Raw genomic sequence first — 17,772 nt, 5'->3', positions numbered from 1 at the left:
CCCGGGTCCCAGGGGGAGGAGGCCGCAGCGGCCTGGGTTTCTGGGTTCTTGGAGGAGGAGGGGGCTGGGGACCCAGACTCCTGAATCCTCGGAGGAGGGGGCTGGGGGCCTGGATTCCGGGGTCCGGAGGAGGAGAGGGCGGGGAACGCCTCCCGGATTCCAGAGGAGGAGGGAGCTGGGGCCGGGGTAGCTGGACGCGGAGGCTGGAGGACACTGGGGCAAGATGCCCGCCCGAGCCCTCAGGGGAGGTGGAGGGAGAGAGGTTGGCTTTGGAGGTGCCTCTGGCAGCGGAAGGGTTAACGTCTGGCTGGAGGGGAGGGGGAGGGGCAGGGAAGGGGCTGCGGGGCTTTGAGGGGTCAAGGGTGAGCCGTGCGAGGTGGGGGCGGAGGGGGGGGGGGGAGGTTGTCTGGGCTGCCAGACAGGCCAGGGTCAGCGGCGGGGGCAGGCGATGTCTGGCGGAGGAGAGGCCCAGCATCCAGGCTCCCTTGGGGACCTGGGATTCCAGGCCTCAGCCCCCTCCTCCTTCAGACCTGGGAGTCCGCAACCCAGCCCCCTCCCCCAGAATCCGAACCCTTAGCCCTCTTTACCCCAGGACCCGAGAGAGACTGGGCCTCGGGCCTCTTTTTCCCTCAGACCTGGGAGTCCACAGCCCAGCCCCCACCCTTCACAAAACGGCGGAGTCCGGGCCCCTTGCCCCTTCCTCCCCCGAACCCAGGCGTCCCCACCTCCTCTTTAAGCCCCAGCTGGATCCCAGCCCTCTGGGGGTTAAGGGGGCGGGGCCAGCCGGTTGCCATGGTGCCAGACTGTTTGGGTCTGCTCTCTGACCCTTGGGGGCTCCCCAGGGTCTGCAGAGAGGGGGAGGGGGACCCAGACCTGAGGGAAGTCCAGCGCCAACCCCCTCCCCAAATCGGGCCTATGGGCCCAGGGAGTTCGTGTCTCCATCAGCGCCGTGTCCGGTGACCTTGAACAAGTCCTGACGGTTTTCTCTGCGTCTCAGTTTCCCCAAGGAGAAATTTTGGGGGGGCGTGGGGAGATGCTCGGGTCCTGCAAATCTTTAAGATTCTCAGCTCCCCTCTCACCCCCTCCTCAGGCCCCAGGCAGCCCCGGGGCATGCTGGGAACCCGGCCTGGGCTCTGGGCCAGGTTGTGGGGGGGCGGGGGCAGCCTCCTCCCTTCCCCTTCCTCCCCACCTTGGCCTGACTCTCGCCCCCGCCTGAGGGTCTGGGAGGTTGGGAAGGAGGGAAGGGGGATGAGAGCCGGACCGACTCTGGCCCCCCATCTCCTCCTTTCCTCCTCCGCCCCCTTCCCGCCTCTCCTCCCCCTCCTCAGCAGGTCGCTACCCCAGCCCTGGGCCCCTTCTCCAACCACCCCCACCCCACCCCCAGCTCCAGACCTGGCTCTGAGCTGCGAGGGGGAGGGAGAGAGGGAAGGAGAAAGACAGAGAGAGAGAGAGAGAGAGAGAGAGGCGAAGAGAGAGGCAGAGAGGGGGCGAAGGAGAAGGGAGGGAGAAAGAAGGGGGTGGGAAGGAAGGGAGGAAAGAGACAGAGGGAGACAGAGATGGAGAGAAAGGGAGAGGAGAAGGGAGACGGCCAGAGACAGAGACATTGAGGAAGAAAGAGACTGAGAGCATGAGAGACAAAGAGAGAGGGAGGGAGGAGGACAAGGGAGGAAGAAAGACAGAAGGGAAAGAAAAAGAATAAGGAAGGAGGAAAGAGGGAGAGGCCATCTGCGAGGGAGAGTGCCGGAACCAAGGAGGGGAGAAACAGACTGAGCGAGGCCGAGAGAGAAGGCCGAGAACGGGGAATGAGCAATGCGGAGCCGGGAGAAACAGACGCAGAAGGAGGTAGAGACCAGGTAAGCTGGGCGCTGACGCGGACACCAGGCGCAGCAGGAACAGACAGCAGGAGGAGACAGCCAGAAAGATGGAGCTAGAGCGAGGGACAGACACAACTGGACGGAGGGACCGACCTGCTGCCTGCAGGTGCACAGACGGGCTAAAGGTTAGCCCTCGGGTGGGGAGGCTGGGTGCCCGCCCCGGAGCCTACCAGGCCCGGCCCCTCCCACTTGCTCTGGCCCAGCCTCTCCCCCTCGTGGGGCAGTGCGGAGGCCTTCTCACCTGCCCAATGGGGGGAGCCGACAGCACCTTACTAGGCCTGGGGCAGTGTTAGCGCTCAGGGATCATAGCTGTCATCATTATAAATGATGGGAGGCCAAAAGAAGAAATGAGAGAGGGGAAGAATATCCAGAGATGTTCGAAGGTTTCATATCCCCGCCTCCGCCCTAGTCCTGGATTCCAGAATCTGACAGGTAGGTAGGGAGCTGCTTGCCCCAGGGGCCCAACTCCAAAACAGGTGAGGCTCCCTCTGACTCTGCATCCGGGAAGCCGGGCCATGCCTCCCCCAGGGAGGCAGGCCTGGCTGGACTCCCGGGTCTGAGGGAGGAGGTGGCTGGGGGGGCCTGGATTCCAGGGCCCTTTGAGGAGGAAGGGACTAGGGGCCTGAACTCCTGGGTCCCTGCTGAGGAAGGGGCCAAGGGACTGATTCCTGGGTTCCTTGGGGAGGAGGGGGCCGGGGGCCCGGATTCCTGGGTCCTGGCACCCACCCGTAGAACCGACCTTGCGGGGCCTTCGCCGCACACAAGCTCGAGTCTGTGGGTCCGTGTCGGGGGCTCACCATCGCGGCTGGGGTCTTCCCGGCCCTCCCCGCCCTCCCTGGTCCTCCTGGCCCCCATCTGTCCGTCCATCCGTCTGTCTGTCCACCTGCCGCGCCCCCCGGGCTGAGGTAGGAGGTTGTATAGTTGAGGAGGACACCCACGGAGATCACTATACGGCCTCCTAGCTTTCCCCAGGCTGCGCCCTGCACGGGACGCCCGGCGGGGACCCCAGCCCCGGACCGCTGCCCCATGCCGGGGGGACCCTGGGTGGAGGAGCTGGGCTGTCTCTCCGTCTCCACTGTGTCTCTGGAGTCTTCTGTGTGTCTGCACAGCGGCCTCTCAGACGCTGTCTTCATCTCTCTCTTACTGTGTTTTCTGGCATCCCTCCATGTCTCAGCTCCTGTCTCTCGGGATCTCACAGTATCTCTGTGCCATCTCCACTCTGACCCCACACCCCCACCCCACGCCAGCGCCTGTCAGGCCACCCCATACCACACTGCCGGCCTCTGGGTCCCTGAGACCCTTTAACCTGTGAGGACATCCAGGGTCACAGGTGAGGTTCTTGGGAGCCTGGCGTCCGGACCAACCACAAGCCTGGGGATTGCCCACCTGACCCCTGACCGCTCACACCCTTTCTCCCGGAAAACCCAGAGCTTGACGTTTGGCCAGCCACAGAAATCCGACCTCTGACCCTAGACCACGTGCCCCTCCCCCCCCACCATGGTGACCTCACAAAGGTCACCAGCTTCTCCCCGGGCCTAGACCCTCCGCTATGGCCCTGCTGGCCCAAGACAGCGCTGTCCCGTGTGCCCTGGTGGCCCTCACGGTCTTCAGGGCCCCCGCCTGGGCCTGTCTGATCTGCTTCACATCCTATAAGGAACGCACCCGCATCTGCCACATCTTTGCTGGCATACAGGGCCCCGAGCTGGAGAAGTGTCAGGAGGCATTCAGCAGCGCCTTTGCGGACCTCGCCGACATTGAAATCAGTGAGGAGACCTGCCACTCTCCTCCGGGGTCCTGGGGGGTATGTGCAGGGAGGGCCCCGAGTGCCTTGAGAACCACTGGGATTCACACAGAGAGGGGATGGTGGGGGCAGACTTAGAGCAGGATGGAGAGTGAGGGACAGACTCGGGGGAGGACAGACATTTGGGGGGACAGACTCAGAAGGGGATAGTATAGACATGGAGGACAGACTCAGGAGAGGATAGAGATGGGGGGATGGACGGGGGGGAACAGAGATGGGGGACAGACTCAGAGAGGAGGAGAATAGAGATGTAGCGGGACAGACTCAAGGGAGGAGAGAGATGGGGGGATAGGCTCAGAGATAGGGGACAGACTCAGAGAGGGCAGGATAGCAGTGGGGGGGGGGGGGGAGGTGGACTGAGACTCGGAGACAGAAGGTATCTTAGACAGAGAATCTCCACACTTCGGACGTGGTGTCGAGGGGACTGCTTTTCCCAGCCTCTGCCCTCCGCCCTTACTCCCAGACTACGATGAGAGAAGCCATCTGCATGACGCCTTCACCCAGATGACCCACTCTCTCCAGGAGATAGCTGCCGCTCAGGGTGAGTGGGGTGGGGATGGTCTGGCGGATGTGGGTTGGAAGCCCCCAAGAGGTAGATGTGTGTGTGCGGGGCGGGGCGTGGGGGGCAAATGTGGCAGATCCTGAGGCGGTGCCATAGGCTGAGTGAGCTTGATTATCTGCCGGGAAGAAGGGACGGCCGGATGCTGGCAGGGAGGTCAAAGGATAGTGCAGAAATGACCTGGAGTCTGAAGCCCAGTCGGGAGCAGGCAGACATGAGTTCCGAGCCACCTGGCTGTGTGGCTCCCCCTCTTCCTGGCTGTGAGGTTCTGGATGTGTTGCTGCCTCCCTCAGGGTCTCAGCTCACCCACCTGTAAGATGGGACAATTGCTTTGCTTCCCTGACGGCTGTGCAGCGTGGTGAGCGGAAGAAGCCTCCTGACCAGACAGACCTCGAGGGTGGGAGGGAGGAGGGAGGCCTGAGCGCTGTTTGCAGCATGAACTGGCCAGTTGGGGGTCCAGGGCTCAGGGTTTATTTCTACATCTGCAGTTAGGCCTTTTGTTTTCTGCTCTTGCCCACCAAGCTTTCTGACAAGGACCCTGAAAGATGGGGAGGTTCCCGTCCACCCAGGGGGTGTCTGGGGAGGGGGTGAGCATGGAGAAGACTTCAGCTCCAGACCCCCAAACCCCAAAGAGAGGCCTGGGCAACTCAGAGCTGGGGTGGGGGGAGGGGCTCAGGACTCCAGAAAACACCTTTTCTCCCCACGTAGACCACCTCCTCACAGAAGTTTCTGAAAAGAGCAGGAACGAGTCCCGTTCTGCACGTAAAAGATCTCCCCCTAGAGCTGTGTGTGGGACAGACTGGAGTGGGGAGACAGTGGAGGCTGGGAGGCCTGAGCCGGGGAAGGGCTGTGACGGTGCAGGAGAGGACACGGGCGCAGATGAGAGTCCAGAGCAAGAGGGACAGGGGGTGGGTCTGATGGGCTGTTCAGGGAGTTGCAGGATAATGGACAGCACCCGGGGTCCCCATGCAAGGGTGGGGGCTGGGTCATCCCTGGAGACGGGGAGTCCGGGCAAAAGAGCAGGAGTGGGAGTAGGTGGTGAGCTGGGCTAGGATGTAGTGACCGTGAGGGACACAGGAGACATCCAGGAGGCAGCTAGACACATGCGTCCAGGGTTTAGCTGCAAGGTCAGGGAGACTGGAGACTGTCCTGAAGGAGCAGGGCTATGAGTGGGGAAAGGGCAGGCTCAGCTCTGGGCGTAGCAAGATCCTCTGGGGTTGTGTGGGGGACAGACCGGAGGCCGGGAGAAGCTGGTGCAACATAAGCGACAAGTTTCTATTGAATGTGCTGGAAACAACACTGAGGACATAGCTGTGACCAGAACTCCAAACCACTAGCCCTCAGGTTGCTTGTATTGGGGGCGGTGGGAGGCACAGACAATAAACGTAATCAGTGAAATACTATAAGTGTGTCAGTTGGTAATCCAGGATATGGAGGGGAACAGAGGACAGAAAGGGAACAGGGTGCCCCATGAGATGATTATTAAAAAAAAAATGTTAATGTTTTAACTTATTTTGGAGGGAGAGAGAGACAGAGCACGACCAGGGGAGGGGCAGAGAGAGGGGAGACACAGAGTCTGAAGCAGGCTCCAGGCTCCGAGCTGTCAGCACAGAGCCTGACACGGGGCTCGAACTCACAAACCGCGAGATCATGACCTAAACCAAAGTCGGATACCCAACCGACTGAGCCCCCCAGGCGCCCCGTGGGGTGATTATGTCACGTAGGTTGGTCAGGGGAGTTGCAAATTAGAAGCTGCGGCTGAGCAAAGATGTGCATGAGGTGACAGAGCCATGCAGATAATCTGGGGGAAGAGCCAGCACAAGGGGCTGGAGCGGAGGGAAAAAGCGAGAGATGAAATCAGAGGCTTTGAAGAACCACATCCCGTAGGACCCTGTAGGCCAGTGGTTGTCAAGCTCTCATAGATGTCAGAATCACCCGGGAGCCGGTTAAAATGCAGACACCTGGGCCCCACCCTCCGTTTCGGACCAGTAGGTCTGAGGCAGGGCCAGGAAGCGCACATTTCCAGCAAGTCCCCAGGTGATGCTCCAGGAACACACTTTGAGAACCGTTCTTGTGGGCCCTTGAACTGACCTCAGCTTTTGCTCTCGAGGCGGGAGCCACACTGGAGGGTTTCAGGGAGAAAGAAAGAGACGGTATCTGACTGAGGCCACGTAGGCTAAGGGCAAAAGCAGGGCAACCACTGAGAAGGTCAGCGGTGCTTGGACCAGCTGTAGTGGGCCAGGTGGGCCAAGACGAGGGTTGGGCCTGAGCGTGGAAGATTAGGAAGGTCAAGGATGTGACCGTGCCAAACGTGCCCCATACATGGGAGGGGCCGTGTCTGCGGTTACACACGTTAATTATCCTCCTCAAGGACATCTCCATACCGGCCCTGTGAGGTGGGGTTTTGTGGCCCCATTTTCTAGATGGGGAAGCTGGGGCCCAGCTGGACTTTCTGTCCCGGACGGACCCAGGAGATGCTGGATTGGGTGTGTGCAGGGTGAGGGGGATGGGAAGGGCAGCTCCAGGTCTCCGGGACGGAGGACCCAAGAGATGGACACGCTGACTCCGAGAGGCTCTCTGTGGTAGCAGGTGATCCTGTTTGCGTATAAAAACCAGGGAGTGGACGGCATGGTGTAGAGAAGGGAGGTTTGCCACAGGTCATGGAGCTCAACCACCTGGGTTGAAGTCTAGCTGTGTGACCTCGGGCCCCCTTCCTAACGTCTCTGTGCCTCAGTTTCCCCATCTCAAACCTGGAGGTGGTCGATCCGAGCCGCTGACCCGTCCGTAACACTCACCGCGTGCCATCCGAAGCGCTTACAGACATTCTGTCACGCGGCCATTAAACGGCACATCGTTTGGCATGGGGGCGCCCTTTATATTGTATGGCATTAAATCTCACCCCCGCCCTCCACCCCAGCCCTAAGAGGCAGGCGCTGATACTGTCCCCGTCTTGCAAACTGGGGATCAGGAAAGTTAAATATTTGGCCAAGGTCACATAAGGAAGAGGGCTGGAAATGGATGTCTCAGCTGTGACATTTCTAATTTGCAAAGCCATCTCCACCAATCGCCAATCCACCATCCAGCCGTTACTTTGGGAAAAGCCACAAAACCTTACAGTTTGGAGGCCCTTGCAAGGGTCAAAACTCCCAACACCCATAACAGATGGATGAGCCGGGACTCAAACCCGGATGGTCTGAAACAGTTGAAGTTCCTACGGAAACGCACTTTTTTTTCACATGCACCTCTTTTGGGGAGACTTTACAACATCTACCCACGCCCCCTTGTGGCTCACTTGAGACAACCTCCACCCCTCTGCCTCTGGACATTTCACTCTATCCTTGTTTTTTTTTTTTTTTTTTTAATTTTTTTGTAACGTTTATTTATTTTTGAGACAGAGAGAGACAGAGCATGAACGGGGGAGGGGCAGAGAGAGAGGGAGACACAGAATCGGAAGTAGGCTCCAGGCTCTGAGCCATCAGCCCAGAGCCCGACGGGGGGCTCGAACTCACGGACCGCGAGATCGTGACCTGAGCCGAAGTCGGACGCCTAACCGACTAAGCCACCCAGGCGCCCCCACTCTATCCTTGTTTTATTCCCATGATTTACTCGATCGATACAGCACGCACACATACCCTGGGCATGGCTCACTTGGTACATCCCACACTCATCCTCCCTGTGAGTCACTTGGTTTGGCCCAAAGATATTCCTTGGATGACGACTCCCAACATCCTGGCTTCTCATTTGAGCACCCCACTCTGACCACATCCTCCTGATCATCCTGCCATCTCCAGACCACACATCTGCCCTGTGACCAAGGAGAGACACCTAAGTCCTTGACCCCTCATTCTGAACCCACTTCCTGGCTTCAGTGCCCCCTCTCTCCAATTTATACCCAAAGATCACCACATCAGCCACACTTGCCAATATCTTCCATTCCTTCCATTTTTATATGGTCTTAAATCACAGAGGAACAGGGCCCCTGGGTGGCTGGGTTGGTTAAGCGTCTGACTCTTGACTTCAGCTGAGGTCTCGATCTCAGGATTGTGAGTTCAAGCCCCGTGCTGGGCTCTGCGCTGGGCATGAAGCCTACTTAAAAAAAAGTCACAGAGGAATGTGCAACGGCTTAAGCAAGCTAGAAGTTTATTTCTCCCGTGTAAAAGAAGTCTTGAGGCAGGCACTTCAGTACGGCAGCACCATTTCACCTTCTTGGGGACCCAAACCCCTTCCGGCTGCCTGCTTTACTATCCTAGGGTGGAGCCCTCATCTTCGTGGTTCTACATGACTGCTAGAGCTCCGGCCATCCATCCAAGCTTCAGGCAGCAAAATGGAGAGAGGGGAAAGATTGATAAAATGTGCTATGTCTCTTCTAAGACTATGTCCTATGAACTTGGTTATATAGGACCACACTGGGTCACATGACTGCAGCTACAAGCTGCAAGGGCTGTTGGGAAATCTAGTCTTTTAGCTGGGTGGTTGGCGGGGCCGGGGGTGCTTTCCCAGCTGAAATGCAGTGTGATGTTACTAAAGAGATATTTGGAGGTAACTAGCAATCCCTGTGTGTTAGCTTGCTGGGGTTGCTATAACAAAGTGCCGTAAACTGAGTTGCTTAAACAACCGAAAGGTATTTGTTCACAATTCTGGAGGCTAGAAGTCCAAGATCAAGGCATCAGGGTGAGCAGGGCTGGGTCCTTCTGAGGCCTCTCTCTTTGGCTTGTAGATGACCATCTTCTCTTTTGCTGTGTCTTCACACGCTCTTCCCTTTGTGTGTCTGTGTCTAGCTTTCCTCCTCTTACAATGCCGTCAGTCATGCTGGATCAGGGTCCACCCTGATGACATAATTTTAACTTAATGACCTCTTCAAGGCTGTACCTCCAAGCACAGTCACAGTCCGTGGTACTCGGGGTTAGGACTTCCACATACGAATTTGGGAAGACTGCATGCAATATACAATTCAGTCCATAACACCTGCCATATTTCTAATTTGCAAAGCCATCTCCACCAATCGCCAGTCCACCATCCAGCCGTTCACTCTGGGAAAAGCCACAAAACCTTACAGTTGGGAGGCCCCTGCAAGGGTCAAAACTGCCAACACCCATAAGGACGGAGAAAGAAAGCATAAAAGGGGGATAGGAATGAACAGAGACTGGAGACCACAGAGGAGGGTCAGGTGCATGCCCTGTGTAGAGCAGGTAGCCGCCCCTAAGCTGTAGTTACTTACCCCCTCACAAGAACACAGCCTCTGTGTTGCACCTCTTCCAAATGTTTTAAAAGAAATGCCAAACATTTTATGTGACTTTCCCAAATTTTACATGCTGGCAACTGGTTAATTTTTAAAAATAAATTCCAGTCCAAATATAACACATGCAAGAGATGGACTGGAGCCACAGGCCACCGGTTGTAGTCGCCATTCCAGCTGGATCCTGGAATTCATTCTACACATACTTGTACTTACTAAGACTCAGGGCCCTCCCCTGGGTTCTGGGGATACGGCACTGAAGAACGAAGAACAATGTGTTTACGAACTTAACAGTGTACACGCTCACATGATTGCTGTATATATAAATTATGTAAGGGGGCACCTGGGTGGCTCAGTCGGTTAAGTGTCCGATTTCAGCTTAGGTCATGGTCTCGCGGTTTGTGATTTCGAGCCCCACGTCGGGCTCTGTGCTGACAGCTCGGAGCCTGGAGCCTGCTTCAGATTCTGTGTCTCCCTCTCTGCCCCTTCCCTGCTTGTGCTCTCTGTCTCAAAAATAAACATTGCAATTTTTAAAATAAATTATATAAATACATAGCATTCTAAACTGAGAACTCTAAATGGAATGAATGGAACATTTCGGGAGACAAAAATAGGGAACTGGATTAGATCTGTGGTCAGGGAAAACCTCGCAGGAGACGACATGAGGTCGGAGATGAAGGATGGGTAGGAATAGGGGGAAATATGTGCTAGAAACAGAAGCCAGCATGTGCAAAGGCCCTGAGGTGCTAGAGAATATGGTTGTTTTCACACTAGGGGAAATGATAGGTGGGCACGATGGAATAGAGAGCCAGAGGAAACTAGCCAGACCTTGTAGGGGTAGTAGGACTTGGTGAGGAATTTGATCTTTATCTTCCCCTTCCCCCTCAATAAGATCAACACAGGATGCAGAGGGGTTCCATTGGAGAGATAGTCCAGGGGCAGATGGAAGGACATCTGGGGATCCGTCAGGCTTCCAGGTAGACAGGGTGGGAGGAGGTGAGAAGAGGGGGTGCAGTATATACTAGACACATAGGGACGGGGAGGGGCTGAGAAAGGGAAGGGTCTTTACTACAAGGCACCCCCCTCCATTCTCCAGGCTCCTTTAACATTGCTTTCCCTGATGCTGCCGAGAAAATGCGGAAGGTCATTATGAAGCTTAAAGGAGGTAAAAGAGGCTCCAGTTCCTTCCCTTAAGCGCGACACACACGATTAGAAAATTTCTGAGCCAGCCATCGTCTCCCTTCTGCCCAGTCCCTCTGAGCCGCTGCCCTCGGTGGGTCACTCCTGACACAGCCTCTCCCCCTGCCAGGACCACTCTGGATGTGGTCCCCGCTTCGGTGGAAGGTTTCCTCTCCAGCTAGGACCCCTTCTTGGGATGGTTCCGTCCCAGATTGGCCTGGGCCTCTCCCTGGATCTGTCGGCGCACTCTGACATTTCCTTTCCAAGTGGACCCTCTCAGTGGGGGAATTCTAGCCTAGCCAACACCTCTACTCTGAGCCCGCTAGTTAGGCCCTGTCCCTAAAACAATCGCCCGGGGTCTAGCCCCGCTCCCTCAGTGGAACACGCTGGGGTCCGCCCAGCGCCCTTAGAAACAGCATGCCTGGGCCTGATGTTACTGGAATGCTGCAGGCCTGGCCCCGCCCCCTAGGTGGGCGGTGGCAGATCAGGCCTCGCCCCTGGGTCGCCCGCGGCAGGCCTGGCTCCGCCCCCTAGGTGGGCCGCGGCAGCCCTGGCCCCGCCCCCTAGGAGGAAAGCATCTGGCCCAGTAACATCCCCTATGGGAGCTCCAGATGGGCACTTCCAGGCCCTCCAAGGTAGTTACGTCTCCTCTCTCTCCACAGCCCAGGCCTGCGTCCCTCCCTGCGGTAAGCACTTCATTCGAAGCTCAGAATTGAGGGGGCAGGGAGGTGGTCGGGATCGAAACCTGGGTGGGCGGCGGGTCCGAAGGAGGCCAATAAGAGCCCTGGAGAAAAGTAATAAAACCAGGTATTGCTCACAAACCTCATATAAGGCGGGCCTGAAAGCAAAAACAAGCCAATAGGAGTCCTAGAGGCCGAAGAGTGTGGCGAGTCAGCCAGTGAGCGCAGGGAAGGCGGCGCCCAGGGCCTGTCTGGCCGATAGAGCCCGAGGCTTAACAGACCTTAAGTTGGCCAAAGGGACCCTGGCTGGGGAACGCAGACGAAGCCCAGGTGCACGCTTCGGTCCCACAGGGTTCCAGGATGTCGCCCGGCGTTTCCTCTGCTACGGGTGCTACTCCAAGGCCTGCAACTTCCCGCTGGACTGCCCAGGTGAGAGGCGGGGCCTGGAAGGAGAAGAAACGGTACGAACTGGAGAAACTAGAGCTGAGCGGGGAAGGGAAGCGGCCGCACGGGGGCGGGCCCGGGTGGTGACGCGGACATGTCTTCAGTTCAGGACTTGACGGTGACTCGGGGTCAGCAGGCTAAGTTCTCCTGCACTGTGAACTTCCAACTGCCTAAGGAGGAAATCACCTATTCCTGGAAGTTCGCAGGAGGAGGTGTGAGTCGGAGCGGGGCCAACGCGAAGGGTTTAGGAGGCGGGTTATGCTCCTCTAGAGGATGGGGGGGAGGGGGGGTCAGGACTCAGGGGGCTGGGACTCGAGGGAGCTCGGTCTAGATTCACGTTTCGTGCAAGGGGACGGTCCCAGGAGTTAGAAGTGGAGTCAAGGTTCAGGAGGGTGGCTTACGTGTAAGGAAGGATTTAGGGCCGGAGAGTGAGTACGGCGCCCAGGAGGCGGGGTTATGCGTGGAGGCGGGGGGGGGGGGAAGGTCCGCTAATAAGGGATGAGGGGTGGGGCCAAGGCTCGAGAAGGCGTGGTCTAGTTCGGGGTCGGGACTCGAAAGTTCTGGTTTGGCGAGACGCTTGCAGGGGGAGCCTGACCCAAGTTAGGGCAGGGCTCCGCTCCTCCCGCCGCTTCAGCCCGAGCGTCCCTTAGCTCCGGACGCAGGACCAGTCCTACTTCCGAGACATCCCGCGGGCCCAAGGATACCTGGCGCGGATCCGGCCGGTGCAGCCCACGCACAGCGGGACCTTCTCTTGCTCCGTCCTGCACGACCAGCGCCCAGTGGCGCGGCTCTACTTTTTTCTTAACGGTGCGCGCGGGGCTGCGCGAGGGGGCGGGGCTGCGCGAGGGGGCGGGGCTGCGCGAGGGGGCGGGGCTGCGCGAGGGGGCGGGGCTGCGCGAGGGGGCGGGGCTGCGCGAGGGGGCGGGGCTGCGCGAGGGGGCGGGGCGCCGGGAGCGCGCCCGATGACGTGCTCGCCCCCGCAGTGACCAGTGCGCCCCCGCGTGGGGAGATCGAGCTCCAGGTCTCTTTTCGGAACGTGCTGCGCTGGGCGCCGAAGGAGACGGAGACGTTGGAACCGTGGAGGCCAAGCCTGGGCGAGCTGCTGGCCAGGCCCGAGGCTCTGACGCCGGGCAACCAGTGCCTGCTCGCGGCCCTCGCAGCCGTAGCATCAGCCAGTACGACCCTTATGGTGTGGTGAGTCCCCGGGACCCTGGAGTGCCAGCATCCGCTCTCCTTCCTCAGACCTGAGTGTCCGGCACCCTCGTACCCAGGAGTCCAGGCCACCATCCACTTCCTCCCTCAGACCCGGGAGTCCAGACCTCCAGCCCCTTCTCCCTCAGACCCAGGAATCTAGGTTTCCAGCCCCTCCTCCCTCAGACCCGTAAGTCCAGGCCCACGGCCCCCCTCCTCCCTCAGATCCAGGAGTTCAGGCCTTATCCACCTTTGGGACTCAGGCTTCCAGGACCCCAGTATCTCATCCCCAACCCTGCCCCCAACACAAAATGCCTCCTTGTTTCCCCAGGGTATTCTTTCGATGGTACTTCAAGGGCAACTAACAAAGGTATCTGTTTCTTACTTCCTTGTCCTGTTTTCATCCCTAAAATAAAGAAGGTCTTTCCGCTCTCTAGATTCTTTCCATCTTTGAAGGTGGTCAGTACTGTCGCAGGTAGCAGAAGAGGCAGCGTACCCAGATACGTTCAGGCGGATAGGCTCCTAATGACGGGAGTATGTAGAGTTGTCACAGTGCAAGGGCCGGTGCTGAGGGCTTTAGGTGCAAGCCCAGACCCCTCCCGGGATTTCTGGCAGCCTGCAGAAGACACCCTCAGATAGAGTCCTTGATGTCTCCTTGAAAGCCCGTGCCTCCCTGAGGCTTTCCTGCTAAAGGCGCCCCCGTCCACCTAGCTGCTCCCCCAGAAACCTAAGTTTAATTCCTCCTCCTCTCCGGTTTTCATGCCTGAGCCTTTTTAACTCCTAAACATCTTGTGCAGCTGCCCTCTCTCTGTGGTCCCAGTCACCATCATCTCTTGCCTAGATCACCGCAGCAGCATCCCCACTTGCCCCCCTGCCCCGACTCGGCCTTGCCCCACTGCAGTCCACCTTCCACATAGCAGCCAGAGTAATATCTTAATGTATGTCAGATCAGGGGCGCCTGGGTGGCTCAGTCCGTTAAGGGTCCAGCGCTGGATTTTGGCTCAGGTCATGATCTCACAGTTCATGGGATCGAGCCCTACATCAGGCCCTGTGCTGACAGCATGGAGCCTGCTTGGGATTCTCTCTCCCTCTCTGCTCCTTTCCCCTGTTCATGCTCTCTCTCAAAATAAATAAAGTTAAAAAAATAAGTGTGTCAGATCAGGTTACTCCGGCTCAAAAGCCTTCAGTGGCTCCCTATTGCCATTGGGACAGAATCCAATTCCTTGTCAAGGCCTCCGAGATACCCCAGGTTCTGGCCCTTGATGATCGGGCAAGCCTTGTCCCACTCTTCCCCTTGATCTTTCTACCCTGCAGTTCGTTTGGCCTTTGCTTATTCCTTGCGTTTGTCATGATTCTTGTCACTCTCTCCAGGACCTTATTACATGGCTAGTTAACCCAGTTATGGTTTCCTCTGAAAAGCCTTTACATGTATTAACCTATTTAATCCCCACGACAGCTCTGTGTGCCTGGCACTGTATTTGCCTGACTCTCTTTTCTTGTCCCCCCTCTTTACTCTCTATCCCCATTGGCCATTTTTTGGTCCTTGAACATACAAAGCTCGGTCCCATGTTCAGGCCTTTGCACATGCTGTTTTTCATACTTGAAATGACTTCACTGTGAAGCTACCTCTATCTCAGTGCACACGTCCCAGCCCAAATGCCATCTTCTCTGACTACGCTCCCCCTCCGTGGACATCCCCCTGTTTTAGCTTGTGCATAAGCACTCATTGGGACTTAATGTCAGCTTGTGTTTTTTATTTGGGTTTGTGTCCTCGCATGTGAAAGACAAGCTCCTTTTAGGCATCTACTCGTTCTTATTCACTGATGTATTCTCCTTTACTCATTCGTTTAGAGAATACTTACTGAGTACTTCCTATGTGCCAGGCATTTTTAAGAGACGGTCGAGACAGCAATGAAGAAATCAGGACAGACAAAAGTCTGCACCCTCACGGAGTTTATGTCCTCACGTATGGTCAGACGATAAACAAAATGAAGCAAAAATGAGGCATGGATCAAGTCAGAAACAACCTGAGTGTGCCCAGCATCGGGGACATGGCCAGATGGCAGGGCATCTGGAGCAGGACTTTAGGAAATGGCTACGCAGTGAGGTCAGAGAGGATGTGAGGGGACCAGGTCATGCAGGACCTTGGCCACTGGAAGGTCTGCGTTTTCCTCTGAGATGAACGTTATGGGCAGTTTTTGAGGCAAGGAAGGTCATGATTTGATTTGATTTGCGTGGCTACTGTGTCGATACTACACCGTAGCGGGAAGGGTAGAAGCAGAAACCACTGTTTGGTGCCGTGATAACCTGGACAGCTTTAATCCAGGAAAGAGATCCGGCGTCAGGGACGAAGTGGTGACAGTGAGAGCAGTCGTTCTCCATCTGCCCTAGAGGTGGAGCAGTGGGGCTTGCTTGTGGATCGGGATGTTGGGTGTGAGGGGAAGAAAAGAGAAGGGGCAGGTGTCAGTGGTCAGGGCAGCACCAATGTCCAGTAGAACCCTCTGCCATGATGGGAACGTTCTAGATGTGCGCTGTCCATCATGGTGGCTACCAGCCACCTGTGGCCACGAAACAGCTCAAATGTGGCCAGTGCAACTGAGGAGCTAAATTTATAATCTTTTGTAGCTTTGATAATTTAAATTGTCCCTCGTCTTTGAAAACAGTAGTCACAGAGGGATGTGTCTGGGCATCCTGGGTATAGTCTGGATCACACTCTTTGTTTACTTGACTAGGAGCGCCTGGAAGTCAGGCGCTGCCTCTTAAATCGTTTCTGTATTTGCAAACCTGGCAAAGTGTGGGATTCAATTCATACTTGGTAAGTGGGTCTGTGACTGATTGACTTTGTCAAAGAATGAGTGAATGAAAAGAAATCAAATAGTCCTATGTGGTAGGGGTTACTGTTGTGCACAACGCACACGGCATGAGCAGCTCTAAGGTAGGGGTTCTGTTTCTGGATATCGGTGCTGCTGGAGGGTCAGGTTTCCTGGGGATTAAGGGGGAGGAAGGGGAGGACAGATGAGGAGCTGGGTCTGGTTTTGAGGTATCCCAAGTGGAAATGTCCTGGAGGCGGTTGGGGATACAAGTCTCGAATGTAGGGGTGAGGTCTGATCTGAACATACAAGTTCCAGAGTCCCTTCTCCAGGCAGGGAGCATGAACGAGGCATTCAGAGCCGTATCGCTGGATACACAGAGGAAACGAGTGTAGAAGGAGAAGAGAAGTGGGTAGGAGGAGGCTTCTCCAAGGTGAAGCAGTCTGAAACATTACGTGGAACCGAGAAGGAAAACGGAGAGGGAAAACAAGGCAGCTGTGGCATTCTGAAAGCCGGGCAAAGAAAGCATTTCAAGGAGAGTGACCACCTGGGTCACATGCTGCCACATCATGAAATAGGAGGCCTGAGAATTGGCCGTTGGTTTTAGCCACATGGACAGCACTGATGAACTTACCCTGAGCAATTTCTATAGAGCAATGGGGTGGGAGGTGGGGGAACCATGTGATTCGCATGGGTTTAAAAGTCAGTGGGAGGCAACGTTAGTCATCAGGGAAATGCAAATCCAAACCACAGTGAGATACCATTTCACACCCCCTGGGAAGCTATAATCAAAAAGCCAGGTGATAACAAATGTTGGTGAGGATGCAGGGAAATCAGAACCCTCATACTTCGCTGGTGGGAATATAAAATGGTACAGGCATTGTGGAAACCACCTGGCAATAAATTACATGTAGGATCACCCTGTGACTCAGCAACTCCACTCCTAGAGAATTCCACCCGAGAGAATTTAACCTGTGTGTACACAACAGCTTGAATGTGAATGTTCATAGCGTTATTCACAATAGCCCAAAAATGGAAACATCCCAAATGTCCATCAACTGATAAATGCATCAGCCAAACGCGATACATCCCTACAGTGGAATATTATTTGGCCCCGAAAAGGAAAGAGCCACCGATACATGCAACGACACGGACGAACCTCAAAAGAAGTCTGTCGCAAAAGATCCACGTCGCATGATCCCATTTGTGTGAAATATCCAGGAGAGGCGAATCTGTAGAGACAGTAGATTATGGTTGCCTGGGGTGTGGAGGTGGATCCAGAATGAGTGCGTGAGGAGTGCAAGTGACTCCCAGTGGGTATGGGGTTCCTTTTTGGGGGTGATGAAAATGTTCAAAAATCAGATGACGGTAATGGCTGCACACGTCTATTGAATTATACACTTACACGGCTGAACTTTGTGGAAACTGGAGACAAATATAAACAGCCCTCAAGGAGTTTTGTTGTTAGAAACGAGACAGTTTGGGGTGCCTGCAAATCTTGATCTCAGGGTTGTGAGTTCAAGCCCCACTGGGGGTAGAGATTACTTCTTAAAAAATCTTTTTTAAGTTTATTTACTGATTTTGAGAGAGAAGAAGCACGAGTGGGGGAGGGGCAGAGATCGAGGGAGAGAGAATCCCAGGCAGGCTCCGCACTGCCAGCACAGAGCCTGATGTGGGGCTCGAACCTACAAACCGCGAGATCATGACCTGATCCAAAGTCGGTCGCTTAACCGACTGAGCCACCCAGGTGCCTAGGGGTAGAAATTACTTTTTTCTTTTTATTTAAAAAAATTTTTTAAAAACATTTTATTTTTGAGAGACAGAGCGTGAGTGGGGGAGGGTCAGAGAGAGGGAGACACAGAATCCGAAGCAGGTTTCAAGTTCCGAGCTGTCAGCACAGAGCCCGACGGGGGGCTCGAACCCACAAACCATGAGATCATGACCTGAGCCGAAGTCGGTCGTCCAAACGACTGAGCCACCCAGGCGCCCCTGAGATTA

The 17,772-nt window shown here is 56.1% G+C and overlaps 1 protein-coding gene and 1 long non-coding RNA gene across 11 annotated transcripts; one reads left to right on the top strand and one right to left on the bottom strand.

The window, feature by feature from the left end:
• The first annotated feature begins 438 nt into the window (after positions 1-438).
• SPACA6 (sperm acrosome associated 6) lies at positions 439-14,964 on the top strand. Of its 10 annotated transcripts, none has more exons than XM_058708450.1 (10): positions 440-3,637; positions 4,139-4,216; positions 10,567-10,635; positions 11,312-11,335; positions 11,681-11,790; positions 11,883-11,987; positions 12,424-12,580; positions 12,757-12,967; positions 13,296-13,334; positions 14,816-14,964. In XM_058708450.1, exons 1-9 carry the CDS (start codon positions 3,424-3,426, stop codon positions 13,327-13,329), a joined length of 1,002 nt encoding a protein of 333 aa, XP_058564433.1. In that variant the 5' UTR covers positions 440-3,423; the 3' UTR covers positions 13,330-13,334; positions 14,816-14,964. The 10 variants fall into 10 exon arrangements, with proteins under 10 accessions (XP_058564436.1, XP_058564433.1, XP_058564432.1 ...); XM_058708449.1 differs by lacking the exon at positions 14,816-14,964 and adding an exon at positions 13,762-14,112; XM_058708448.1 differs by lacking the exon at positions 14,816-14,964 and having other exon boundaries at positions 440-2,306; positions 3,049-3,637; positions 13,296-13,400.
• On the bottom strand, positions 8,352-12,591 carry LOC131499939 (uncharacterized). The gene is made up of 2 exons (XR_009256109.1): positions 12,478-12,591; positions 8,352-11,772 (listed from the first exon to the last, which is right to left on the bottom strand). It is a non-coding gene; the product is annotated as an uncharacterized LOC131499939 (long non-coding RNA).
• Positions 14,965-17,772: the final 2,808 nt, after the last annotated feature.

This window comes from Neofelis nebulosa, chromosome 17, assembly GCF_028018385.1.
Source record: "Neofelis nebulosa isolate mNeoNeb1 chromosome 17, mNeoNeb1.pri, whole genome shotgun sequence".
Classification (NCBI taxonomy): domain Eukaryota; kingdom Metazoa; phylum Chordata; class Mammalia; order Carnivora; family Felidae; genus Neofelis; species Neofelis nebulosa.
This window is presented reverse-complemented; position numbering and strand designations above follow the sequence as displayed.